The sequence below is a fragment of the Lynx canadensis genome, chromosome C1, assembly GCF_007474595.2.
Source record: "Lynx canadensis isolate LIC74 chromosome C1, mLynCan4.pri.v2, whole genome shotgun sequence".
NCBI lineage: Eukaryota > Metazoa > Chordata > Mammalia > Carnivora > Felidae > Lynx > Lynx canadensis.
Window position 1 is genome coordinate 99,662,473 of NC_044310.1, and position 27,494 is coordinate 99,689,966.

The 27,494-nt window shown below is 45.5% G+C and overlaps 1 protein-coding gene across 1 annotated transcript in view; it reads left to right on the forward strand.

Moving 5' to 3' along the window:
• PTGFRN (prostaglandin F2 receptor inhibitor) overlaps positions 1 to 27,494 on the forward strand; it is an 85,975-nt gene that overhangs the window by 26,123 nt on the left and 32,358 nt on the right. Inside the window, exons 2-4 of the mRNA XM_030323862.1 lie at positions 15,603 to 15,971; positions 18,814 to 19,227; positions 23,639 to 24,019. Coding sequence (XP_030179722.1) covers positions 15,603 to 15,971; positions 18,814 to 19,227; positions 23,639 to 24,019 — 1,164 coding nt within the window. The remainder of the gene's footprint in view (positions 1 to 15,602; positions 15,972 to 18,813; positions 19,228 to 23,638; positions 24,020 to 27,494) is intronic.

The window sequence follows — 27,494 nt, forward strand, 5'->3', positions numbered from 1 at the left end:
TTACAAAGACATCCATGTATACATGCAATAAAAACCTTAAGATGAAGGTAAAAAAAAAAAAAAAACAACAAAAAAGTACAAGGGCAGTAGGGACATAGAGAGAGAGAGAAAGGTATGGAGATAAAGAACAGATGATTATTAGAAGTTTAAACTGTGTATGGTTTCCATAGTTGACCATATTTAGTACTGACTTGAAGCTAAGGTACGGACGGACACATGAATTTTGTATATGTTGGGGGAAACAGGAGTTGGAAGTTGGGATAGAGAAAAGAGAGATGAAGTTAGCAGTAACAATTACATCAGGTATTTTTTCTTTGAGGTTGTTTTGTAGGCTTAGGCAAATTATTTGTTTAAAGTTTATTTATTTTTGAGAGAGACAGAGTGCAAGTGGGAGAGAGGCAGAGAGAGAGGCAGAGAAAGAATCCCAACGCAAGGCTTGACCTCACAAAACCACGAGACATTGACCTGAGCTGAAACCGAGAGTCAGATGCTTAACCGACTGAGTCACCCAGGCGCCCCGCAAAATTTATTTAGAATGGGAGTTAGGAGACAGTAGAAGCTTCTGAGACTTACCTGTAAGGGTTTGGGATGTGGTGCTGGGCCACTTAGTAACTGGGAGTTCTAATGCTTTGGCACAGAAGCTTTCATACCGCTACACAGATGTGAAGTTGCTGTGCCCTTATTTTGTCTTGAATAACAAAGGCACTCTTGGCTGTGCCAACTGGCTTGAACGCAAGGAATGCCTGCGTACTTCTTGTTTTCTGGGGAAAGAATGTACAATGGTCCATCAACAGGTATTTTTTTCTGGTACTGCATTTCGAGGGAATTTTAACATGCGGACGCTTGAGTCATTGAACAACACAGTAGTGTCCTCAATGGTGCTTTTAAGGCTGATGAAGAAATGCTTTTCGTATGAGGGGTTCTTACACTGAACCCTAAAAACAAATGAAAGCGCAGGTTAAAATCATTCCTTTGTAAAGACCTCTTTGTGGAGAGCTAAATTAATATGTTTCAGTTGCCATTAAGTGTCTGGGGCTCTTAGTTTGAAATACTGGTAGAATTTGGAAAACCAGAGAAAATTGTTCTTTTTCCGTCAGTTATCAACTGTTACAAGAGGTTTTGACAAAAATTGGCAGTGGGTGGCTCTGCAGACACTCTTTTTGATTTGAAAAGGGCCATATGCTTTAATTTTTACAAACTATATTTAAAAATATTATTAGCTGTTATTTAACAATATTAAAGGAAATCTGTGCTAAATACCAGACTGCTCAGAGCAAGTTGAAATTCTGTTACCAAAATTTAACATCTTGGTTTGTACGGATGAGGGAACATCTCTGTTCTGCATGCAAGATGCTGGCTGGGTTTATATCTTTTTAGATTAGAATTTGATCTTTCAAGCATCTGTTCATACCTGCTTTACTTTTCCCAGTGGCACGCTAACGTAGCCAGCACTGAAGGTATTTTTGCAGGTTGAGCTGGAACATGGAGGCAGGAGTGCCCAAGTGATCCCAGGAGAGAGGGGGAAGGCTTCACAGAGGAGGTGCTTCTGGGACAGTGTCTTCCAAGAGGATGAGGAGATTGCTGGGAGGCATTCCAGGTGAAGGAGATACAGAAGCAGGGGCCGTGAGGCCTCAGAAAGCATGGCATTTCCAGGAAATGAAGGGTCCTCTGTTTTGTCGGAGGCTGAACTTTAGAGGGTGGAAAAGTGGCAGGAGACAAAGCCACCTGGAGTGGCCAGCCTGCCAATGACCTCGTAAGTCTATTATTCATTCACTCATTAAGCAAATGTTTATTGAACAAACTGCTAGGTACCAGGCCCTGTTCTAGGCTCTGGCATTCAGCAGTGAACAAAGCAGATAACCATCACTGCTCTTGTAGAAACTCACATTCTAGTGGGAAGAGACAGACAATAAATGATAGTAAAAATATACAAATACACATAGAGTCTATTAGCGATGAGTGATAAGAAAATCTGGCAGGAGTAAGAATGGGGGGTGTGGGTGTGTGCACAAGAGGCTGACCCGGGAATAAAGATCTGAATCCGGTGAAGGAGGCTTCGAGGTGGAGTGTGCTCTGAACTCTGGACCCGCGGAAGAGCACGGAGGTTGGAGAAGATCTGGTTTGTTCCAGGAATGTTAGGGGGAAGGCTTGGCTGGCTACCATCCAGGGAGTGCGTGGGAGAGGAGCAGGAGGTTCGAGAAGCAGCGCTGGGTCCTGTGAGGCCTCAGATGCTAGTCTGTGAGGCCTCTGTGGGTTTGGGCTTTGACCTGAGATGGGGAGCCATCGGCAAGTTTGCAGCAGGGTGATGACCTAATCCAGCCTAAGTGTTTAAAATAGTGCCTCAACTGCTGGGTTGGGAGTACAGGGCACGAGTGGAAGCCAGAGGCCAGCTGGGAGGCTCTTGCAATAATTCAGGTAAGAGGGATGGTGGCGTGAACTGGGGGAATCACATGGGGGGGCCGTTGGGAAAGATCGATTGTATCCTGGAGGTGGTAAGGAGCCATCACAGACCTTGACTAGTGAACGGATGCATGATTCGTGGGTTAAAAAGATGATTTGGGCAACCACGTGGGAAACGGATTACAGAGCGGAGACTAGGGGCTGGGTCAGGTGCCAAAGCTCCAATCACTAAGAAGAGGGAGAGAGACCTTATAAGGGATGTAGGCTCCTGCCTGAGGGCGCTGTGGGCAGCTTGCTAACCCTGGTCAAGTTCTTGACCACTGACAGGAATTGACAAGATTTGTACATTAGGGAATTCCTTTGTAAACCTTGCCAAGAAAGCAGCGTGGAAGGTTGTGATGAGGTTAGCTCCTTACCACCGCAGGGCACTGCGGTGAGGGTACACAACTCAGTGACTCCTTACACAGTATGGGTGTGTGTGTGGGGGGGGTGGTTATTGCTGTCTCCATTTCACGGATGATGAAACTTGGCCCCAAGGAGGTTAAGCACCGGGCTGCACTGCCTCTTTTTTTTTTTTTTTTTTATAATGTTTTATTTATTTTTAAGACAGAGACAGAGCATGAGTGGGGATGGGGCAGAGAGAGAGGGAGACACAGAATCCAAAGCAGGCTCCAGGCTCCGAGCTGTCAGCACAGAGCCCAACGCGGGGCTTGAACTCACGAACTGTGAGATCATGACCTGAGCCAAAGTCGGACTCTCAACCGACTGAGCCACCCAGGCACCCCTGGGCTACGCTGCCTCTTAAGGGTCTCCCCCACAACATTTCCTTCTGAAAGTTCTCTTAGGGATCTTCACAATTGTCTGGTCATCACTAAAAGTAAATATAAAAAAGAGATTGCATATGTCCTTTGTGAACTCTGGTGACGAGTGGGTTCAGGGCTGAATGGTCATGTAGGATTCCAAGGCTCTGGGTTGCCAGTGATAGAAATTCGCTGAAGGGATATGAGTGGGGGTGAGTGAAATTGCAAGATACTGAAATGTGCGGGGGAAGAAGTATGTACACGTGCGTGTGCGTGTGAGTGGAGTGATTGAGGTGGTGTGGCTGGATCCAGTGGCTCGTGATGCCAGGTGAGGTTCAATTTACCTGTCTGGTCCAGGTGCCTGCCTGGCTCTCTTTGCTGTAGATGGCCTCCTCACCTAGCCAGGAGGGCTGTGCGAATATGGCTTCAGAGCAAATCATCTCTTTTTTTTTTTTATTAAAAAAAAATTTTTTTAATGTTTCATTTATTTTTGAGGGATACAGAGACAGAATGCAAGTGGGTTAGGGGCAGAGAGAGAGGGAGACACAGAATCCGAAGCAGGCTCCAGGCTCCAAGCTGTCAGCACAGAGCCCGACGCGGGGCTCAAACTCACGAGCTGTGAGATCATGACCTGAGCTGAAGTCGGACGCTCGACCGACTGAGTCACCCAGGCGCCCTTCTCTTTTTTTTTAAACTGAAGTATAATTGACACAAATACATTTGTTTCGTACAGGATAGTGATCCAGCCTTTGTATGTATTGTAGAATTATCACCTCAGTAAGTGTAGTTACCATCTGTCTCCATACAAAGTTAATACACTATTGTTGACTGTGTTCCCCAGGCTGTCCATTATATCCCAGTGACTTATTTCATAACTAGAAGTTTGTACTTCTTCATCCCTTTCACCCATTTCACCTCCCCCACGCCTCCTCTCCTCGGGCGACCACCAGTCTGTTCTCCGTATCTATGAGTTGGACTTTTGTTCGATTGCTTTGTATTTTAGATTCCACGTGTAAGTGAAAGCAAATGTTATTTGTCTTTTTCTGTCTGATTTGTTTCATTTAGCATGGTACCCTCAAGGTTGGGGATAGATACCCAGAAGTGAAATTGCTGGATCATAGGGTAGTTCAATTTTTAATTTTTTGAGGGACCTCCATACTGTTTTCCTGAGTGGGTGCACCAATTTACATCCCCACCAACAGTGCACAAGGGTTCCCTTTTCTCCACATCCTCGCCAATACTTGTTATTTCTTCTCTTTTTGGTAACAGCTATTCTGACAGGTTTAAGGGGATACCTCGTTGTGATTTTGATTTGTATTTCCATCATTATCAGTGATCTTGGCCATCTTTTCATGTGCCTTTTGGCCATCTGTATGTTTTCTTCATTCTTTAAAAAAAAGTTGTTTTTTTTTTACATTTATTTATTTTTGAGAGACAGAGAGAGACAGAGCATAAGTGGGAGAGGGGCAGAGAGAGAAAGAGACACAGAATCCAAAGCAGGCTCCAGGCTCTGAGCTGTCAGCACAGAGCCCAATGCAGGGCTCTAACCCACAAACCATGAGATCATGACCTGAGCCAAAGTTGGACGCTTAACCTACTGAACCACCCAGGCACCCCTCTTCTTTCTTTTTCAGAGAGAAAGTTGCAAGCAGGGTCGGGGGTGGGAGAGGAAGGGCAGAGAGGGAGAAAGAGATTGAGACTCTTAAGCGGCCTCCACACAGCGCAGAGCCTGATGCGGGGCTCAATCTCACGACCCGGGATCATGACCTGAGCCAAAATCAAGAGTCAGACACTCAACTGACTGAGCCACCCAGGTGCCCTTGCACTCTATATTTTCTTTAGAAAAAGGTCTGTGCAGATTTTCTACCCATTTTTAAATCAGATTGTTTGGGCTCTTTTGTAATTGAGTAGTATGAGTTCTTTATATGTTTTGAATATTAACTCCCTATTGAATATATGATTTACCAATATCTTCTCCTGTTCAGCGTGTTGCCTTTCCATTTTGTCGATGGTTTTCTTTGCTGTACAGAAGCTTTTTAGTTTCATGTAGTCCCATTTGTTTATTTTTGCTTTTGTTACCCTTGCCTTTGAAGTCAGATCCAAAAAGACATCACTAAGACCAACTTCGTAGAGCTTAACACCTCTGTTTTCTTCTAGGAACTTTGTAGTTTTATGTCTTACATTCAAGTGTCTTATTCATTTTGAGTTGACTTTTGTATATGGTGTAAGATGGAGGTCCAGTTCCATTCTTTTGCCTGTAGCTGTTCAGTTTTCCCAGCACCATTTTGTATTCTTGCCTTTTTTATAAATTAATTGACCACATGTGCATGGGTTTATTGCTGGGCTCTGTTCTCTTGCATTTATCTATGTAGCTGTTTTTATGCCAGTACCATACTGTTTTGATTGCTGTAGTTTTATAGTATAGGTTGAAATCTGGGAGCATGGTACTTCTGACTTTGTTCTTGCTTCTCAAGATTGCTCTGATGATTTAGGGTCTTTGGGGTCTTTTGCAATTCCATATAAATTTTTAGAATTATTTGTTCTAGTATTGTGAAAAGTGCCATTGGAATTTTGATAGGGATTACACTGAATCTGTAGATTGCTTTGAGTGGTATGGAGATTTTAACAATGTTAATTCTTCCAATCCATGAACATGGAGTATCTTCCCATTTATTTGTGTCTTCTTCCACTGACATCAGTGTCTTATAGTTTTCAGTATACAGGTCTTTTGTCTCCTTGGTTTATTCCTAGGTATTGTATTCTCTTTTTTTTTAATTTTTTTTTAATGTTTACTTATTTTTGAGAGAGAGAGAGGCAGAGAGAGGGAGACACAGAATCTGAAACAGGCTCCAGGCTCAAGCTGTCAGCACAGAGCCCAGCGCGGGGCTTGAACTCTTGAACCTTGAGATCATGACCTGAGCTGAAGTCAGATGCTTAACCGACTGAGCCACCCAGGCGTACCATCTAGGTATCGTATTCTTATTGATGCAATTGTAAATGGGATTGTTTTCTTGATTTCCATTTCTAATGATTTGTTATTACTGCATAGAAATGCAACAGATTTTTGTATGTTAATTTTGTATTCTGTAGCTTTACTGAATTCATTTTTTCTAACACTTTTTTTTGGTGGAATCTTTAGGGTTTTCTATCTCTAGCATTAGTCATCTGCAGATAGTGAAAGTTTTATCTCTTCTTTTCCAATTTGGTTGTGTTTTATTTTTCTTGCCTAATTATTGTGGCTAGAACCCCCATACTATGTTGAATAAAAGTGGGAAGAGTGGGTATTTGTCTTATTTCTTATCTTTCTTATCATTTGTCTTATTTCTTTCTTATTGAACATGATATTAGCTGTGGTTTGTCATATATGGTTCTTGTTGGGGTATGTTTCTTCAGTACCCACTTTGATGAGAGTTCTTATCGTAAATGGATGTTGAATTTTGCCAAATGCTTTTTATGCATTTGTTGAGATGATCATATGATTTTTATCTTGCATTTTGTTAATGTGGTGTATGACACTGATCAATTCATGGATGTTGAACAAGACTTGCTCCCCTGAAATAAATCTCATTTGTTGGTGGTGATCCCTATAATGTATTGTTGATGGTATATGATGGTGTGTGTGTGAATGGGTGTGATCCATTTAATGCATCGTTCAATTTTGTTTGCTAATGTTTTATTGAAGATTTTTGCATCTGTGTTCATCAGGCATATTGGCCTGTAATTTTTTTTTTTTTTTTTTTTATGGTGGTGCTATGTGGTTTTGGTATCAGAGGAATGTTGGCTTCATAAAATGAATTTGAAAGCATTCCCTCCTCTTCAATGTTTCTTTGAATGTTTGGTAAAATTCGGAGAAACCGTCTGGTACTGGACTTTTATTTGTTGGGAGGTTTTTGATTACTGATTCAGTCTCCTTACTAGTAATCAGTCTTTTCTGATTTTCTATTTCTTCCTGATTCATTCTTGAAGATCAAATATTTCTAAGAATTTATCCATTTCTTCTAGGTTGTCCAATTTGTTGGCATATACTTATTCACAGTAGTGTCATAATCCTTTGTATTTCTGTGCTATCAGTTGCAACTTCTCTTTCATTTCTGATTTTGTTGATTTTTCCTTTTTTGCCTGGTGAGTCTAGCTAAAGCCTTGTCAATTTTGTTTGTTAAAGAATTTTGTTTATCTTCTCAAGGTTCTTAGCTTCATTGATTTTTTTTCCCCTGTTCTCTTTATTTCCTTTTAGTCTTTATTAATTTCCACTCGTGATCTTTATTATTCCTTTCCTTGCACTAACTTTGGGCTTCTTTGGTTCTTCTTTTTCTAGTTCCTTTAGACATAAAGTTAGGTTATTTATTTGATATTTCTCTTGTTTCTAGAGGTAAGCCTGCATTGTTACGAATTTCCCTCTCAGGACCACTTTTGCTGCATCCCATAGATTTTGGTATGTTGTATTTCTGTTCATTTTCCTCTAGGTATTTTTTTAATTTCTCTTTTGATTTCTTTGTTGTCCCAGTTGTTTAATCTCCACGTATTTGTGTTTTTTTTAAGTAAGTTTTCTTCTTGTAGATGATTTCTAGTTTCATACCATTGTGATTGGGAAAGATGCTTGATATCATTTAAGTTTTCTTGAATTTATTGAGACTTGTTTCGTGGCCTAACATGTGAACTGTCTGGAGAATGTTCCATGTGCACTTGAGAAGAATGTGTATTTTGCTGCTTTTGAGTGGAATGTTCTGTATATATCTGTTAAGTCCACCTGGTCTGATAATGTGCTGTTCAAAGCTGATATGCTTACTGATTTTCTGTCTAGATGATGTATCTATTGATGTAAGTGGGGTGTTAAAAACCCTCTACTATTATTATATTGCTGTCAACTTCCCTCTTTAGGTCTGTTAATATTTGCTTTAACATTTTACTTTATTTTATTTATTATTTTTTAATGTTTATTTTTGGGAGAGAGAGAGAAACAGAGTGCAAGCAGGGGAGGGGTGAAGAGGGAGGGAGACACAAAATCCGAAGCAGACTCCAGGCTCCGAGCTGTCAGCACAGAGCCCGACACGGGACTTGAACTTAAAAAGCATGAGATCATGACCTGAGCTGAAGTCAGATGCTTTCCTGACTGAGCAGTGGCCCCTGTTAATATTTGCTTTAAATATTTTGGTGCTTCTATGTTGGGTACATGAGTATATATAAATGTTGTATCTTCTTGCTTGCTTGAACCTTTTATCATTATGTAGTGGTCCTCTTTGTCTTCTATTACAGTCTTTGTTTTAACATCTATTTTGTGTGATATGAGTATAGCTACACCAACTTTCTTTTCGTTTCTGTTTGCATGGAATATCTTTTTCCATCCCTTCATTTTCAGTTGGTGTGTATCCTAAAGTAAGTCTCTTGTAGGCAGTATACAGAAGAGACTTGTTTTTTAAAATGCATTCAGCCCCTCTATGTCTTTTTATTGGAGAATTTAGTTCATTTACATTTAAAATAATTAAAGATAGGTATGTACTTCTTGCTATTTTGTTCACTGTTTTCTGGCTGTTTTGTAGTTCCTCTCTGTTCCTTTCTTCTCTTTTTCTCTTCCCTTGTGGTATGATTTCTTTCTTTAGTGTTACATTCGTTTCTCATTTTCTTTTGTGTATTTACTATAAGTTTTTGCTTTGTGGTCACCATTAGGTGCACATATACTGTCCCATGTACATGACAGTCTATTTGGATTGATAGCAACTTAAATGTGAACACATTCCAAAACTCTGCACTTTTACGTCCTGCCAGCTCACATTTTGTTTTTGATGTCACATTTTACTTTTTTTTTATTTTATGCATTTATTAACTAATTATTGTAATTTTAATTTTATTACTTTTATCTTTCAACTTTTATACTAAATTTATAAGTGATTAATCCACTATTTTTAATATATACTTACCTTTTCTGATGAGATTTTTTTACTTTTGTATGGTTTCTCGTTGTTAATTAGTGACATTTTTTTCAGCTTTAAAAAGTCCCTTTAATATTTCTTGTAAGGCTGGCTTAGTGTGATGAACTCCCTTAGCTTTTGCTTATCTGGGAAACTCTCTCTCCTTCAATTCTGAATGATAACCTTACCAGGTAGAGTATTCTTGGTCAGAAGTTTTTTCCTTTCAGCATTTTGAATATGTCATGCCACCCTCTTCTGGCCTGCAGAATTTCTGATGAAAAATTGCTGATAACTTTATGAGGTTTCCCTTGTATGTAACAAGTTGGTCTTCTCTTGCTGCTTTAAAGGTTCTCTTTTTTTCTTTGACTTTTGACATTTTAATTATGTGTCTTGGTGTGGCTCTCTTTGGGTATGTTTTATTTAGAATTCTCTGTGCTTATTGGGCTTGGTTTTCTATTTCTGTCCTCAGGTTAGGGATGTTTTCGGCCATTATTTCTTGAATTAAGTTTTCCACACCTTTCTCTGTCTCTTCTCCTTCTAGGACCCCTATGATGTGAATGTTATTCCATTTAATATTGTCCTACAGATCTCTTAAGTTATCTTCTTTTTTTATTTTTTTATCTAAAAACATTTTATAATGTTTGTTTATTTTTGAGAGAGAGCACAAGCGGGGGAGGGCCAGAGAGATAGAGACATAGAATCCAAAGCAGGCTCCAGCTCTGAGCTTGTCAGTGTCACAGAGCCTCATGTGGGGCTTGAACCCACCAACCGCAAGATCATGCCATGAGCCAGAGTTGGATGCTTAACTGACTGAGCCGCCCAGGTACCCCATATCTTCATCTTTAAAAATTTTTTTTCTTCTTGCTGCTCTGAGTGATTTCCAATGCTTTGTCTTCCAGTTCACTGATCCATTCTTTTGCTTCATCCAGTCTGCTCTGAATTCCTCTACTGTATATTTCAGTTCAGTTATTATATTCTTCAGCTCTGTAACTTTTGGTTGGTACTTTCCTCTATTTTCTTATCTTTGTTGAAATTCTCACTGGGTTCATGCATTCTTCTCCCAAGTTTGGTGAGCATCTTTATGACCATTACTCTGATTTCTTTATTAGGGAGATTACTTATCTCCATGTCATTAAGGTCTTCTTCTGAGGTGTGTGTGTGTGTGTGTGTGTGTGTGTGTGTGTGTGTGTGTTCTCTTGTTTGGAACATATTTGTCTGTCTTACTTTGCTTGACTCTCCGTTAGTTTTTGGGTATTAGGTGAAATAGCTACCTCTCAGACATGAAGGAGTGGCCTTGTGTAGGTAATGATCCTTCCTGTTTGACCTTGCCATAGCTCTTAGTTGTCTCTCAAACCTTTGTGATTGTCTAAGTAGCCTGATTTATTCTTGATATGTCCCTATTGTTGAGGGTGTGCCAGGATCTGTCACTGCTCCAAGGGGACAAATCTCATTTATCACCTCGTTTCAGGCTGAGTAGAAGCCAGACCCTTAGGCAGCAGTTTTTAAATTATGCAAATATATACAGTCCTGTGGGACTGCACTTGTAAACCCGCTGGCCTCCAGACCAGGAGATCTGGAGGCGTCCCTTGGGTAACAGTTGCAAAAATTGGGGCCCTGAGAGAGCGTACAATCTTATTGGAAGTTCTCATCAAGCTGTAGTGAGGCCAGTGGGGTGCACAAGGATGGTGTCTCTTTGCTTATGTTCCCTGGGAATGCCTGCATAGCCTCCGGATGTGTTGGAAACCTGAAGGTTATCCTGAAGGCTGAAGCTTCAGGATAAGTAAATAGGCCTTTTTTCACATAAGTGTGTTGCCGTCTGCTGTCTGTGCAGGGTCCTGTGGGTGTTGGCTTGCTAAGAATTGTCTTTCTGATTGTCCTAGTCCCCTGGAGTTCAGGAACACCAGCCCCCTTGGCCACTAGGGCCAGGCAGATAGGGGGTATCTCCCGTGTGGTTTCTGCATGTCTGCTGGCTTTAGCAGATCAGCTAGAGATTGTAGGGGTGGGGTACCCTTCCAGCTTCAGAAAGGCAGTGGGAAGATGCCCATGGGCTTCAGCAGTGCAGCAGGAGAGTGCCCTGTCTGCATGCATGCTTTGGCCCGAGTTGAGGGTGGGAGAATGCTATGACCACTAGGGCTTGCCAGCCCCAGCCAGGGTGTAGGGGAGCATCACAACTGCCACCTGCACTCATCAGCTTTGGCAAGGGAGGCAGAGAATGCCGTGATTGTTCCTGCTTGCTTACGCCTGCCAGGGAGCCGGTATTATTGCAGTCACCCAAGATCTCCAGCCTCAGCAAGGCGGCAGGATGGTGCCATGAGCACTCACCCCTACCCAGCCAGTGAGGCCATGGGAGGGTGCTGAGTTGTGCCCAAGCACCCAGTCTACACCAGCAGGGTAGGTAGAGAGCTACAAATGGTCTCTGCCAGTGCCCCATCTCTGGAGAGAGCGCCAGCTGTCTTTCCAGCAGATGCCCCAGACCAGCAAATGAATCTCCTTCACATACAGTGTGGGTGCTTTTGGAATGGGTGCTTTTTCACTGGATTCTGGGGCAAGTGAGACTGCAGGTAATCCCTTAAATTTTTTTTTAATGTTTGTTTATTTTTGAGAGACACAGCACGAGCTGGGGTGGGAGTGGGGGGTGGTGGGCAGAGAGAAAGGGAGACACAGAATCCGAAGCAGGCTCCAGGCTCTGAGTGTCAGCACAGAGCCCGACGCGGGGCCCGAACCCACAGACCGCAAGATCATGACCTGAGCCGAAGTCTGACGCTTACCTGACTGAGCCACCCAGGCATCCCTAAGCAGGTGATCCCTTTAAAAGAAGAATCTCCATTTCCCATGGCACCGTAGGTTCTTTGGATGTCAGCCCTGTTGGATTCTAAGCCAGATGTTTTGGGGCGCTCGTGTCTCCAACATGGATCCCAAGGGTTGGAGTGTCTGATGTGGGGCCCTGACCCCTTGCTCCTCCAGGAGAAATGCCTGTCTGGCGAGATGTTCCTGCAGTGGGGGGGTGGTTGTTTTGGTGCGACAGTGTTCCTAATTCTCCCACCCATCTCAGTGTAGTCCTTTTGTCTTCTGTTGTGTGGACGCAGTTCATCTAGTTTTCAGATCTTTTTCAAAGGGAAGTGATCCCTACATAGCTGTAGATTGCATGTGTCCTTGGGAGGAAGTGAGTTCAGGATCTTCCTACACAACCATCTTGGACGCTTTCTTTCTTCCTTTTTTTTTTTTTTTAATATGAAATTTATTGTCAAATTGGTTTCCATACAACACCCAGTGCTCATCCCAACAGGTGCCCTCCTCAATGCCCATCACCCACTTTCCCCTCCATCCCACCCCCCATTGGACTCTTTCTTTTTGAAAATCATCTCTATAGTACCCTGATTCCAAGGGAACTGAAAGTTTCTGATTGGCTTCCGCAAAAGCGAGCCAGAATGATTCTGATTGACCCGGTTTCCACCAGAGTCAGCCTGATCTGAGGAGCACTTGAGGAATGCTGGGCAGCAGGAAGGCTATATGCTGTGTGTTTGCCAGAAGCAGTAGATGTGAGGTCATGGGCCACATCCTGTAAGCACCAGGTTGTCCTAGGAAGAAAGCGGCAGCATGTTTGAGTGCTATTCTGTAACAATATGGCAGTCCTGTTGTCTGCAGGAAGACACGTGACCCGCAGTTCCAAGTTATTAGCACCAATAACTCTATTTTTAAGTAGAGTGTTTTAGGGTGTGGCATCTTTTCTTTGAACGGGGCAGCAGTCCAGACCTGCCCCCCGGTAGGCTGACAGACAGCCCCCTGCATAGAGCACACACTAACCTTATCACTATTTCTGTTGTAGGGATGCTTCCTTTTCCCCCCCTTCAAGGAAATGGTAATGGGTGCAGAAAATAAGAGATGGATTTTAAAAAGTGTTCAACTTGTTTTTCTTTTTTTTTTTACCCCAATACAAATTAAGATATATAATTTTCATCATCATCTGGTACACACACACCTTTGTGTACTTAACATTGAATGCAACAGTATTTATTCCGTACTAAATGCAGTGGACTCTAATATTTCCTCTTCTGTTGCATTGTATTAAGACACGCACACACATGCTGGTCACAACCACTACAAATTCGTTTCACAACCACCGAATGGCAACTCAGACTTTGAAAACCATGAAGTGAATCATTGGAAAGCAAGCAACAATGGTGTATCCGTCTGCTTGGGCTGCTGTAACAAAGAACCACTACCTGGGGGCTTCAACAGCAGACAGGTGCTCTCTCACAGCTCTGGAGACTAGCAGACCGCATGCCAGCGGGGTCGATTCCTTCGGAGGATGAGGGAGAGTCTTCTCCAGGCCTCCCCGCCCGCTTCCGGTGGTTTGTGGGCAACCTTTGGTGTTCCTTGGCTTGTAAACACCTCACCTCCCATCTCTGCCCTCATTTTCACGTGGTGTCTTCCCTTTATACACGTCTGTGCATAAAGAGAGACTTCCCTCTCTTTAAGGATACTAGTCATAGGGTTAGGGTCCTGCTCTGTTCTCGTATGACCTCAACCGATGATGTCTAATAACAACTGATAACCTCTGCGGTGACCCCATTCCCAAGTATGGTCACCCGTTGAGATACTGTGGGCTTGGTCTTCACCATAGGGGTATTGTTGGGGGGGGGGATTGTAATTGAACCCTTAACAAATGATAGAAATACAAAGTTGAAAATACATAACAGAAGTTCCCATTTTATTGAGCTCTTATAACACGGCAGACTCTCAGCCAGGCATTTTCCGTTTCACAAATTCAGTAAATCCTTCTTTCCCCATTTTATAGTTGAGGCAGCCAGAGCTAAGAGAGGTCAGTCTCTTCGGTTTCCTTCAGAGTGCATACTCCTATCAGAGTGTATTTGAGGGCAAATCTGGTGTGGTAGTTGTTCTTACAACTAAACTTTCTAGGGAAATTACTCAATTTTGTATGTGATTTCTGTATAAGACATAACTGATTCCCTTATAAAAAATCTAACTTCTTTGTATTGGCCATGAGCTCTTTCCAGTCCTTCTAATCACTTCATATTTGCTTTTTTTAAAAAAATTTTTTTCATGTTTATTTAGTTTTGAGAGAGAAAGAGAGAGTGCAAGCAGGGGAGGAGCAGAGGGAGAGAGACAGAGACAGAGACAGACAGAATCTGAAGCAGGTTCCAGGCTCCGAGCTGTCCGCACAGAGCCTGATGGCGGGGCTCGAACTCACAAACCATGAGGTCATGACCTGAGCCGAAGTCGGACGCCTAACTGAGCCACCCAGGCGCCCCTCTTGTCTTTCCATTATAATTGTTAGTATAGTGTTGATTTTGTTCAGTTTTTTTTTTAAACAAGGAGTATTTTTTTTTTTAATTCTTGTGATTTTTGAGTGATGTTCCTTTTGACCTAGCCATGCCTGACGTTAATACTGAAGAAAAAGAGTTAATTTCGAGAAATCTAGTGAATGTGCATTCATCCTAGTACAAGGTATATGAATACCCAAACTTAGACCTCCTGGATATCAGAGCCCATGGCTTCCCCTTTGCCTTAGTGCTGTACCAGTTTGCTCATAAAACTGGTACATCAGGCAGGAGCCAGACAAGTTCATTTGGTCCAAATTGAAATGCTGTACACAGGTCATAAATGTACCACAAAATCACCCTCAAGTTCATGGGAAAGATGACATCTTAAAGGCCACATAGGTGCGTCCCCCGGGCCCTATCAGAGGCCTGGGAGGTATGTGCTCTCGGGGCAGGGAACACCAGTAAACTCTTGGCTTTGTCCTCTGAACTCGGCAAGCTGCCGCGTTCCTAACAACGCCCAGCAACCAGCCAGACAAGGCGCTGTCTCCCTTTGTGTTTCCCTATCCTCATTCTGAATTTAGATCAGGGTGAAGAGTAGAGAGAAGGAAATGAGCCAGAAAATAGAAAATTAATACTTGGTGGAGTCGTCATATTTTAATATTAATTTATAGGCAATGTCAGATAACCGGAGTTAAATCTTTTTATCAGCAGGCTGCTCTCGGGTTTCGGGATTGGCATCCATCAGTGTAAATCAGGTCTCAGGAGCCCTAGGGAATGGTCTCCAGGGATGAGGGTTGATCCAGGGTGGGCAGAAATGTAAATACTTGATTAGCTGTGTCCTTTTCTTTCGCACCAACCCTAAAATATTTCTGCATCACGCTGAGTGACAATGGTATGTTAAATAGTAACGGGAGGGAAGAAGCCATTCAGGTTTACGGTTAGCCTACTTTTCATACTTGTCTTCTTCCCCGCCAATCCTAGGAAACTGTTGTGTGAGAGACACGCACTTGAGGGTTGTATTCCTGGCTCGGGGTTCTAGGGATGGGCTTAACCTTCTCAGATCGAGGCAGCGCCTCATTTTTCCCAGCTGGCCACATGTCACATTTTTGCCACAAGCCTGTGAGCAGGAACACCCAACGGGGTTTTGACCCATTTATCCTGGGATGACCTTCCACGACTCAATGCCTGCCCGTCCTCTCTTGTCATTGCAGCTCTGTGTCGAGGGCGTGTGGTGAGAGTCCCCTCGGGGAGCCTGGTGCGGGTGGTGGGCACCGAGCTGGTCATCCCCTGCAACGTGAGTGACTATGACGGCCCCAGCGAGCAGAACTTCGACTGGAGCTTCTCGTCTTCGGGCAGCAGCTTCGTGGAGCTGGCCAGCACCTGGGAGGCGGGCTTCCCGGCCCAGCCGTACCGGGAGCGCCTGCAGAGGGGTGAGATCCTGCTGCGGCGGACCGCCAACGATGGCGTGGAGCTCCACATCAAGAATGTCCAGCCCTCGGACCAGGGCCACTACAAGTGTTCCACCCCCAGCACCGACGCCACCGTCCAGGGCAACTATGAGGATATAGTGCAGGTTAAAGGTATAGCCTCTCGGGAGGGGGGTGGGCATCGCGTCAGGGGCTAGACCTTCCCCTGCCACTCGGCTGGGGGTGACTTTGCCAAGAAAGGAGACTCCTCTGGGGCTCTGCTCCCTCCGTCCAATGGACAGAAAGAAGCACCTTACCTGCTTAACAGCAGAGGGTAGGCGGGGTCGCCTGGGAGGGTCCTTTCTCTTCACTGTGATTCTGACCCATCCTTGGCTGGCGTGGTGGCAGGGCCCAGGTCTGGGCCAGGCTGCCCGCACTCGCTCCAGTGACTGGCTGGACAGCCGTGTGGCCGTGGGCATGCTACATGGCTCCACTTCTCCTCTGTGAAACGGTGCTCCCCTTAAAGGCTCTGAGCACAAGGTGATTAGCAGATTTGCAGTGAGAAGGTGACGGTCATGATAACGTTCACTCTCATGAGACTATCACATACTTCCAAGCTTATGCCCTTCTTCGTGCCCTTCATGATCTCAGTGCCCACTCTAGAATTTGTGTGGGTTCTCTGTAGAGACAGGACGACATGGTCACTGCTAGCTTCCAACGGACCCTGCTATCTTACTGGCCTCTCTGCGAAGAATCATACCTTATGTACCTGGAATGTTTGGGGTGCGGTTTGGTTTGTTTGCTTGTTTTCTGTTTCCCAAGTCCTATTAGATTTACTCCCACCTTTGATTCTCTGAACCCAATGAAGAAGACCGGGCAGGATATTTGCCTAATTTACACATGAGGAGGTGGAAGAGCATAGGTTAATTACTTGCCTAAAATTCTCTCAGCTAATTAGTAAATAAGCAAGAACAAACTATTTTCATTTGGGGCCAGCAAAATAGAAACATTGTTATTGTTATTACTTAATTATGCATTTATTCATACCCTGCCTTGTTCCAAAAAAGTATTTATTTATGTATTTTTTTTAAGTTTGTTTATTTTTGAGAGAGAGAGAGAGTGCACGAGCAGAGGAGGGGCAGAGAGAGAGGGGCACAGAGGATGCAAAGCCGGCTGACAGCAGGGAGACCGATGAGGGGCTCAAATTGATGAACTGTGAGATCCTGACCTGAGCCCCAGTCGGACGCTGAACTGACTGAGCCACCCAGGCGCCCCGCCATAAAGCATTTATATTAGAGCAGGGACTGTAGGTAACGATTGGGCATGTAGAAGATGTACACGATGATCTGAAAAAAGGGGGCAGACCCAAGTATCTGTTCTCTCTGTAATCATGCACAGAAGCCTGCCATGTTGCAGCTGCTGTTCCCCCGCCCCCCACCCCGTTCAACCATCGTGAGGGAATAAAACAGCCACATGCATTATGTAGGTATTGACACATCAAATCTGCCTCTTCCGTCACCTCTTCCTTATTCTAACAGAAAATCCTAAAGATGTTTTTTAGAAAAAAGTCCCATGAGACATTCTTGATTGCAGTTCAATAATGTGTTGCTTTTAGTCACACACACGCCCTACCTCTATTAGGTCAGATGCACACTTATGTCCCCTGTAATTCTCATGTTGAGGAGTAGGGGGCAGCCGGAGAATTTCCCCTACCCATTTCCCCCAGTGGTTTCCTGTTTCTTCTCCAGTCTTTGGAAGGAAGAAGCAAGGAGAGGCTTTTCTTGGGTGAGGAAAGGAGATAGATAAATGGTCACAAAAGAGACTGGCTGGCTGCCCAGGTGGCGCCTCCGGTGCCTGCCTGGCACGGTCCAGGGTCTGTGTGGCCCTCGGCTTTGTGGCTGTGTGCTAACAGATAACTGGCCACGGGAACTGAGTCATGTGAACCAGACTCACAGACCGATGTATATACACTAGAAGGTCATTCATTGTGCAGTAGAGATGGTCTTTAGGATAGGTCTTTCTAAAGATGTAGCTTTGTCTTAAGGACGCTGAATTCCTTTCTCGGTGTGGAATGTTGAGAAAAACGGAAGAGATCATGAATAGGGTTGTTTGAGGATTCTTTTATCCAGCATGTAGACCAGCCTGGGAGATTGTCCTTGCCCCCTGGTAGAGGCCACTTTTCTGGTTACCTCGCTTATCACTTCCCTTCCTAACGTGCACTCACCAACACTTTCTTGATTTCTGGCCCCTTATTCTAGACTCTGTAAAGAGGCAGCCTTTTTCCAAATGGCCCTAATAGAGTAAATAGCTGAGGCTTCAGGTTTCCTTAAAGGGTTCCTATCCTGCAGAAACTTTCTGCTCACCCTAGTTATTCTTAGGCATTTCCTGGGCCTCAGGGCACAGGCAGCTCATGCCACGCTTTTGCCGTCTTCCCATCATGCTGCTTTATCTGCTAGGAGATTCTTCAGGCTCCCTATTGCAGCCCTGTGCCCGAACAGAGGAGTGTTTGACAGTAACAGCTAGTTATCTTCCAGCTTTGCCGAGTGCCAGGCACCTTCCTTTATCACTCCTTCAACTCCCTCAACTCCCTGAGATGGGTCCAGTTGTCATCCCTGTTTAGAGATGAGGAAACTGAGGCACAGGGTAGTAAAGCAACTTGTTCAAGGGTGGCAGAAACGCATCCCCAGGGCACAACTCCCAAAAGGGAGTGTTTTCCATCCAGCTGGGGGGGGAGGGGCGGGGGGGAATGTCTTCTTAGTGCCTCTTATTTTTTCTTTTTTCTTTTCCTTTGTTCTTTTCCTTTTTTCTTTTTTCCTTTTTTTTTTCTTTTTCTTTTTTTTTTTTTTTTTTTTTTTTTTTTTTTCCTTACGCACAAATTAAAATGGGGAGTGTTCCCACGTGGTCATTAAACAGGGCAGGGACGCCGCTCCCCCTGGGGCCAGAAAGCCCCAGAAGGGGCTGGTGCCTGCAGGGGCGGGGGGCGCGGCGCGACTGACGCCTCTCCTTCCTCCCGCAGTGTTGGCCGATGCCCTGCAGGTGGGTGCCGTTGCGCCGCCCGAGCCGGGCCTGAGCCTGCGCCTGGGCGAGCCGTTCGAGCTGCGCTGCTCGGCCTCCACGGCGTCGCCGCTGCACACGCACCTGGCGCTGCTGTGGGAGCTGCAGCGGGGCACGGCCCGGCGGAGCGTGCTGGCCCTGACCCACGAGGGCCGCTTCCGCCCGGGGCCCGGCTACGAGCAGCGCTACCGCGTGGGAGACGTGCGCCTGGACACCGTGGGCGCCGACGGCTACCGCCTGTCCGTGGCCCGCGCCCTGGCCGCCGACCAGGGCTCCTACAGGTGCGTGGTCAGCGAGTGGATCGGAGAGCAGGGCAGCTGGCAGGAGATTCAGGAGAAAGCCGTGGACGTGGCCACCGTGCTGATCCAGCCGACAGGTGAGCTCCTGGGACTTATCCGGTTGGCACCCTGGCCTGTGTTCTGGCCGGTGCCGGGGAAAGAAACAGGCGGGAGGGAGCCCTGTCCTTTGCTGACAGGTCACCTGCGGCCTGGCTTTGAGGGGATGGGGGAGTAGGTGGTGGTGACGGCTGGGGAAAGGCGCATTGGTGTTGTGCCGTGTGCCTGTAGTGTGGCTTTACAGCTGCTTCCCGTCTGGATTCATACTCAGGGGACGCTGCAGGTTGCAGAAGATACTAAGACAGTTTGTTGACTGAAAGCTTAAGTCCCTTTAAGTGTCAGAGTGAGGTCCGACCTGGTGTTCCGAGGGGCTTTGGGGCCGAGCTGTCCCCACCCTGCTCCCTTTATTGTGTTTTGGCTTTATCTTGCTCGGGTGTTTCCTGAATTTCTGAATCCTCCATTCTGCACAGCTGGTGGGGATGTGTGTCTGTCTCATGCGCAGACCTCTCGTCTATCTTGGGTCCTCTGGGTCCCCTCAGATGGGCCGTGCCCTGCTAGGTGAGACTTCTCTAGGGCCGGGCCTCTTCTCATTCCATGTATGACACACACCCCAGGAGCAAGCATCTGGCTCTGGGGTCTCCGTGCAAGAAGTTCTGCGTCCTCTCATCTGTGAAGTAGCCTTTTTTTTTTTTTTTTTTTTTAAAAAAAAAAAAAAAAAAAAGCCAACCCTTTCTTATTCCTACTGGAGAAGTAAGAAAATACAAGAGACATTTAGGAAAAGCCATGAAAAGACAGGTAAGAGAGAAAAACAAGCTGTTGTTGACTCAGTATCCAACAGGCATTAATGGAGAACCTACCAGGCGGTCAGCCCTGTCTGGGCCCTGGGGTCAGAGGGGTTTGAGGAACGTTTCCAGGCACCGTAGAACCTCCAGCTCTGACAAAGACAGCGTAAAGAGACCATCTCAAGATGTGGTCCTTGCTGTGGATGGATGGCTGTCCTTGGTTTTCTGGGAATCTAACGTTCACATCTGTTGCTGCCGCCCCCTGCTTTGTACGGTGGGAAGACAGACTCATTTCCTCAGTGTAAAGTGTGAATGTGTGGCCACTCTGTAACTCAAGACGGGAAGGAAAACAGGAAACCGTGCACACGGGGAGTATTTTTCCTCTGCAGATTGCATGGTCCTGAGCATTTTGCTCTGCATTTATACCACTGCCCGGGAACTGGGTTTGGTAAAAAAGCAGGTTCCTGAGTGAGGTTCCTGAGTGACCGCAGCCATTAGTGAGGTGAGGAGGGAGGTGCTCTTGCCGAGGAAGGATGCTACCCATCGCGGTCAGTCTTGGTTCCACTGGCCGCAGAAATCACTTTCTAAATGGACTCAGGTCACCTTCCTTTGAGGGTGTGATCTGCCTGGAATCTGTCCTAAGAAGCTGGGATGTTCAGCTTGTATCAGACAACTCTTCTCACAGGGCAGAGGATTAAGAGTTTCAGCTTTGCAACAAGTTACCTTTTTGTGCAGGAATCTCAACTGTAAAGGTATTTGTTATTTCAAACAAGCCACAGAACCCATAATAGCTAGTATAAGACTTGAAAACTCTGAGCCTGGATGTACTAGCCTCTGACTCTCACCTGAGCCTGGGGTTCGTAACCATTTTGTGCCATGGGCCGCTTTGATGGTCTTTTGACAGTCCACAGATGCTTTCTCAGAATTAACGTGTTTTAACTTCTAAAACGCATATTTGAGGTGACAAAGGAAAACAATTACATTAAAATAGTTATCAAAATATTTTAAGACAAATTTGTTATGTAGTAATATTGTGCTTTATTCATTCATTAAGTAATCTGTAGTTGGCAGGCTTAGTAACTACTGTAGTTTCCAAGTAGCAATGGATGCAAATGATATTTTAAGATACGTGCAACAATTACAACGTCATTTGAAAATATCTGTGGCTTCTTTTTTTTTTCTTGAGAGCAAGAGAGAGATCACACATGTGCACAAAGGCAAGATTTTTTTCCCATCCATGTCACAGAGTTTCTAAACTGTCTTCTTGGACTCCAGGTTGAGAGCCACCACACTGGAGTGCTGGCCTTTCTCTTTTGTCAACACCTGCACTCTCCAGAATTACCTTCTTAAATATTCTTATTGCGTTGTTATGATAAACAGCCCAAAGCCACTTAAACAGTGGGGCTGTGTAATATATGTGGCAATACCTGCCTCCCCGCCAAGTTGGGAGTGGTCTGGTTCGTGCACATCTTGGTGTCTGATTTATGGGTTCAGTTCTGTCCAGCCCGAGAAAGCTTCACCACCACAGGCTTTGTCTGAGGTATCCCCTTGCATTACGAGTCCTTAGAAATGATTCTCCTTTTTCTTTTGCCTGCACTTTCCTGTCTCCCAGCTGTGAACCAGCCCCCCCCCCCCCCCCCCCCAGTCCAGAACATACGGGAACAATGGTTAGTGATGTGACAAGCTATTTCGCAACTTGCGGAGAGAAAATTACAAAGTGAACTATTCAGTTGAAGAGCCGTTTCTGCGGATATTCCTAAAGCTAAGAATCCATTTTCTCCATATGTGCAGTCTACAGCTGTGTATTTACCCCTACTTCCCTCATGTGGCTCTCTCCTTCTGCCTCCAGCCACACAGAGGGATGCTAGCAGCATTCCAGGGTCTCTGACCACAGGCATCATATGTGGGGCTGTTAACCACAGCACAGGCTCAGGGCAGAAGTTTCCATACTGACTCCTCTCAAAAGATGCCCTCAAATTACTTTTGGCCCCTTTCAAGAGGTGAAGGAGGAGGCACAATTTGGAGGGTGAAAAATTCGACTTATCAGTTCTCTTTTATAATATACCCACTTCATTTTCCATCTTCGTCAAGGTGGGTCTTGAACGTGGCCTGAAATGGTTGTCGGAAATGTTGTCAGGCTCTGGAAATACTCCTGTGAAAACCATCTACTCCAGAGGGCCTGGGCTTTGGGGTTGGGCCATTTCTGAACTAGGCACCAGCCTTTGTTACTGAGCTTACTCAGGATAGCTGACGCTGAGCCAGTCTTGCTGGAAGACCAGGATTGCGCCTGCACTTGAACCCCCTGGGAGACGTTAGCTATTTCTCATTTAAGCAGTTGTTCCCAGAGCATTACCACGAATTGAATGTTTTTCTACTCTGATTACAGATGTTCAACTTCTTTAAAAAAAAAAAAAAAAAAAAAAACAACGCTCGAATAAAGTAAAACGTTTCCATGTAAAAAGCTTTGACAGGGGAATGCTGAAACCAGATCTGTCTAGAGACTGTGACACCAAATACTTCAATGCTTCATCTAAATATAGTCTACTTTTAATCATCCACACTCATGCGAGAAGGCAGTGGTGTGGAGAGTTCAAAAGTCATGGCGTTTTGCAAAGTTTCAGAATATATGCTTTATGTTTGACTTTAAGGTGGGCGTGTCTAACAGAATATGTGATGCTCTAAGTACATTGCATTTTGAAGACTTGACTCATGAAGGCATATTGTCTGGTTTCACTTTCCTGGTCCTTCTGTTTAGGATTTTCTCCTGTTGTGCCCAGAAGATGTTTCCACCCTTACCTCCTGCCTGCCAGCCTCCAACCCCAAGGCCCTAGTCCCAAACTAGTTACGTCAGCCAGTCAGAACTGAGCTGTCTGTAGAAGCACCCAAGTTTTATCACGCACATGGTGAAACTATAATTGTAGTTTTGCGATGTTCCGACTTCTTTTCAAACGGTCGCCTGTGTGACCTTGGGCAACTTACTTAACTTCTCTGTGCTTCGGTTTCCTTGTCAGTAAAAGGGAGACAATGCTAGTACTTACCTCCTAGGGTTGTTTTGAAGGTTAGTATTTACAAGGCACTCAGAATAGTGCCTGGCACATAGTAAGTGTATTAGTGTTTGCTGCTGTTAGTATTTTCGTGGAATGAAAAGAAACGAGTTATAGTTCCTTAATTTATTCAGTAAATATTTCTCACACACTTACAATTGCACAGAGCCTTCTGACTTTAATGCCATAAATAAGATAAAAGGAGAGGAGGATCTAGGAGCACATGGGTGGCTCAGCCGATTGAGCATCCGACTTGGGCTCAGGTCATGATCTCGTGGTTTGTGAGTTCAGGCCACACATTGGACTCTGTGCCATCAGCCAGAGTCTGGCTGGGATCCTCTCTTCCCCGCCTCTCTCTGCCCTTATCTGTCTTGCACATGCACTCTGGGTCTCAAAATAAACATAAAAAGAAAGAAAGAAAGAAAGAAAGAAAGAAAGAAAGAAAGAAAGAGAGAGAGAGAGAGAGAGAGAGAGAGAGAGAGAGAGAAAGAAAGAAAGAAAGAAAGAAAGAGAGAAAGAAAGAAAGAAAGAAAGAAAGAAAGAAAGAGGATCTAAAGCAGGGAGGGGCAAACATAACCCTGTTTATCTAGATGGGTTTTTTTTTTTTTTTTTTTTTTTTTTTCAAGTTCTTCGAGTGGCTGTGGCCAGGAATGTGTCTGTGGCTGAAGGAAAGGGGTTGGACCTGACCTGCAACATCACAACCGACCGAGCAGACGACGTCCGACCCGAGGTGACATGGTACTTCAGCAGGACGCCTGATGGTGCTTGGCCTGGCGCCCCCGTGCTGGCACGGCTGGACCGGGATTCCCTGGTGCACAGCTCTCCTCACGTGGCCCTGAGTCACGTGGATGCACGCTCCTACCATTTACTGGTTCGAGACGTTAGCAAGGAAAACTCCGGCTACTATTTCTGCCACGTGGCGCTCTGGGCACCCGGACACAACAGGAGCTGGCACAAGGTGGCAGAGGCCAGGTCTGCCCCAGCCAGTGTGGATGTGACCTGGCTAGGTGAGTGCCTGGTGGGGGGGGGGCGGGGACGGGGTGGCTCTTAGCCTTGCTGGCTCCCTCCCTTCCCTAGGATATCCGGATGAGTTAGAGCACTGTGCCTTTTGCGTGATCTTGGCGTTCTTTACATCGGGACCAGCATACTTTAGCCTGGCTAGATCCCAAGGTGGGGGGAAGGAGGGGCAAAGCAGGCTGAAATAGAATCTGGCAGGCAAGGGCAATGTTTGGATAATGTGGCCTCGGTTGTCTCAATACCCTCATTTGAGAGGATATGGTTTCCTTTTGTTGTCAAGATTTGCAGGGTCGGCCCCTCCGAAGGGCTCTTTGAAATGGATCTTTGTTGGAGCAAGAGCACTGCCATTCTCCCTTTCCTTTTCCTATACTCTGAGGTGCTCACTGGCAGGAGCTGGTGCCTTCCTAAAGCCCAGAGCAGAAAGAGAATTCCTTCAGTTAATGGAATGCATTTTTTTTTTTTTTTTTTTTTTTTTTTTTTTTTTTTTTTTTGCTGAATGCCCTGGAATCCCCAAATGATTTTGTTTGCAGCTGCCAGTTCAGTGCAGGGGTCTCCCTGCTCCCCAGGCTCTTCTGGTGGGCCCTCTCACCGGCTGCCAGTCCCCGCTGGAGGAGCAGGGCGGTTCTCACCTGTTGACCACCTTGACCCTCACTTTATAACAACTCCGCACGTATGTGAAATTGTCGTGCCCTCGTCTTTTTTTGCCATTCCCATCTCCCCCGGCCCTTGTTTTCCTACACGCTTGCCCCCACCCAGGGCTGACTTTCCTCATTTTTGTTCCTCTCTTATAATTAATTACAGAGAAGCTTAAGCAGGATTGGGGACGAGTGGAGATCGGGGTGCACCATTACACAGGTGGGGACGGGCCCACTTGTCAGACTCTTCTGTTTTGAGCTTGATCTCTCCGCCATCCCATGGCCGTTCTGAGCCCTGATGCAGGCATTGGGCTCTGCTGTGATTGTTAGTAGGTAAACCAGATCTGTAAAGGCCAGGAAATCATTTCCTCCATTGTCTGATGCTAAGTACCCTCCCACCATGACCCCCATCCCACACTTAGCTCTTCCTCATCTCAGTGTCAAAAGTCTCCCGGGTCAGTGGCACGTTCACTGTCTGTTTCTTCCTAATTTATTGGCAGAGAGGGGGAGCCGGCAAGTGGGGAACAGAGGGGGCAGGGAGGGGACGAGGAATAAGAGTGTGAGCAGAAGGTATGGCCGATTCAGAGCGAGACCAGGCAGGGTGTTAATCATCCCTGGTAGCAAAGTGATTCTTTGATATCTGCACAGTAAAAGGAGCAGGGTTTATCTGGTGAGCTTTTATTCCTGCCGTCTGAGCCCTGTGCGAGAGTCTCACTATGAAGTACTGAACTGGAACAATGTTGGCCCAGCTAGAACTCTCCTTAGCAACCTTCAAAATAAAACAGATGTTGTCAGCACCGAAAGAAGATTTTTCATCTCTGGAGCTGAATTTGTCTCCCGGCTCTGATCCTTGGTGCATTGTATGGTGCGTCAAATCCCAGCGCTGACTCCTGGTCCCCCCTCCTCTCCAACTTAGAATCACAGCTCTGGTGGGTTTTTTTTTCTTTTCTTTTTTTTTTTTAAGAAAGCGCCGCCTGCAATCCAGTGTGAGGGCCTCTCTGAAGTGCTGGTGCACTGATCCTGGCGTCGCCTGGGGGAGATGCAGGGACTGTCAGAAAGCAGGAGGGTTGCTCCGGGAGGGAATGGGCTCTTTTAACTGGAAAGGATTTGTTGGTGGCCGTGTCCTCCAGAGAGTGAGAAGAAATAGACTAAATGGTGGGAAAAGGCTCCATTATTGTCCCAAGGATCCAGCCGTTTGTTTGCCCGCAGAGTGCCGGCACCACTGTCAGGAAAGTCATCAGCGTGCTTTACCCTGACCGATGGAAGGTTCGCAGAACGCCCATACCTTGTGCGGCGCTCTGCACTTGGTGGGCACTCGGGCAACATTGGCCGAATGGATAGATAAACATGGAGAGTATTAAAGCATGTGCATAGGAAAACAAGAATTGCAAGGAAAGCAATCGTGTTCAGCTTCCAGAATGCACAGAGATATGTGCAGAAGGGTAACTTTCTGGGGGTGTAAGTGGTAGAAACCCCGCCTGTGTTCTTTTTCTTCCTCTTAAACCTCCTCCTTCCCCGTGCCTGTGACTCACTCCATTACAGCTGCCGGGACACTTATCAGGGGTGAGTCGGGCACGAGTACAGCAGCAGACCTTTCTCCAGGACCTCCCCTTTGGACTCTGCCCAGAGACGGATGGGCCTGGCCTGACACTCTATGATTATCTCTAGATACATGACGTGTATGTGCGTGCATGTGGACACCTTACCGCATGCACCTTGGGGGCTGTTGGAGGTGACTGAGAGGTGTCCAAGAAAAATAGGAAGACAGGCGACGTGCCAAGGACTCTGTTTATGTAGGTCATTTTACATTATGTGACTATGGAATGTTGTCACAAAACTGCATCTTGCGAAAGTTGCTTCCCTAGGCAGGTGTTACACAGAACTTTCCGTTTTGCTACTTGACACGTTAAAAATAATAATTACCATTTATCAAACACTTACTGTACACCGGGCACTGAGCTAAGGGCTTTACGTGCATTAAATATTTGATCCCCACGATAACCTCATGAGTGAGGTACTGCCCTATTCCCATCTGAAAACCACTGATTTTTATTTTGGTTATGATTTTGAGGGTTAGGATTTAGGGAAGGACTCTCCAGCATTCATTTCTTTAAAAAAAAAAAATTTTTTTTAACATTTATTCACTTTTGAGAGACAGAGACAGAGCTCACGTGAGCAGGGAAGGGGCAGAGAGAGAGGAAGACACAGAATCCGAAGCAGGCTCCAGGCTCCAAGCTGTCAGCACAGAGCCCGACACGGGGCTCGAACTCATGAACCGCGAGATCATGACCTGAGCTGAAGTCGGATGCTCAACCGACTGAGTCACCCAGGCGCCCTGGGACCCCATTTCTTAATGAGAGAGGAGCAAGGTCATATTCCAAAAGGGCATGTAGGCTTGGAAACATAACTGCAGACATGTGTGGAAAATAGAATCTACCAAATGGTGAGTGCTTGTTTCTTTTATTTCAAAAGAAACGTTTAGAATGGCTTATAGAGAATTATGTCGCAGAGTCAAGTCTGTTCCAAGTATTGTCATCTTTTTTTTTTTTTTTTATGTTTATTTTTGAGAAAGAAAGAATGTGAGGGAGATACAAAATCCGACGCGGGCTCCAGGCTCCAAGCTATCAGGACAGAGCCTGACCTGGGGTTCGAACTCACGAACCACGAGATCACGACCTGAGCCAAAGTCAGACACCTGACTGGCTGAGCCACCCGGGCCCCCCCAAGTATTATTATCTTATGTAGAAACATTCTGGGCTCTTGGAATCCGCTTTACCCCTGAAACTGTAAAGCATAAAGTTTTAAAAGCTGGGCCGTTCTTGTCCTGATG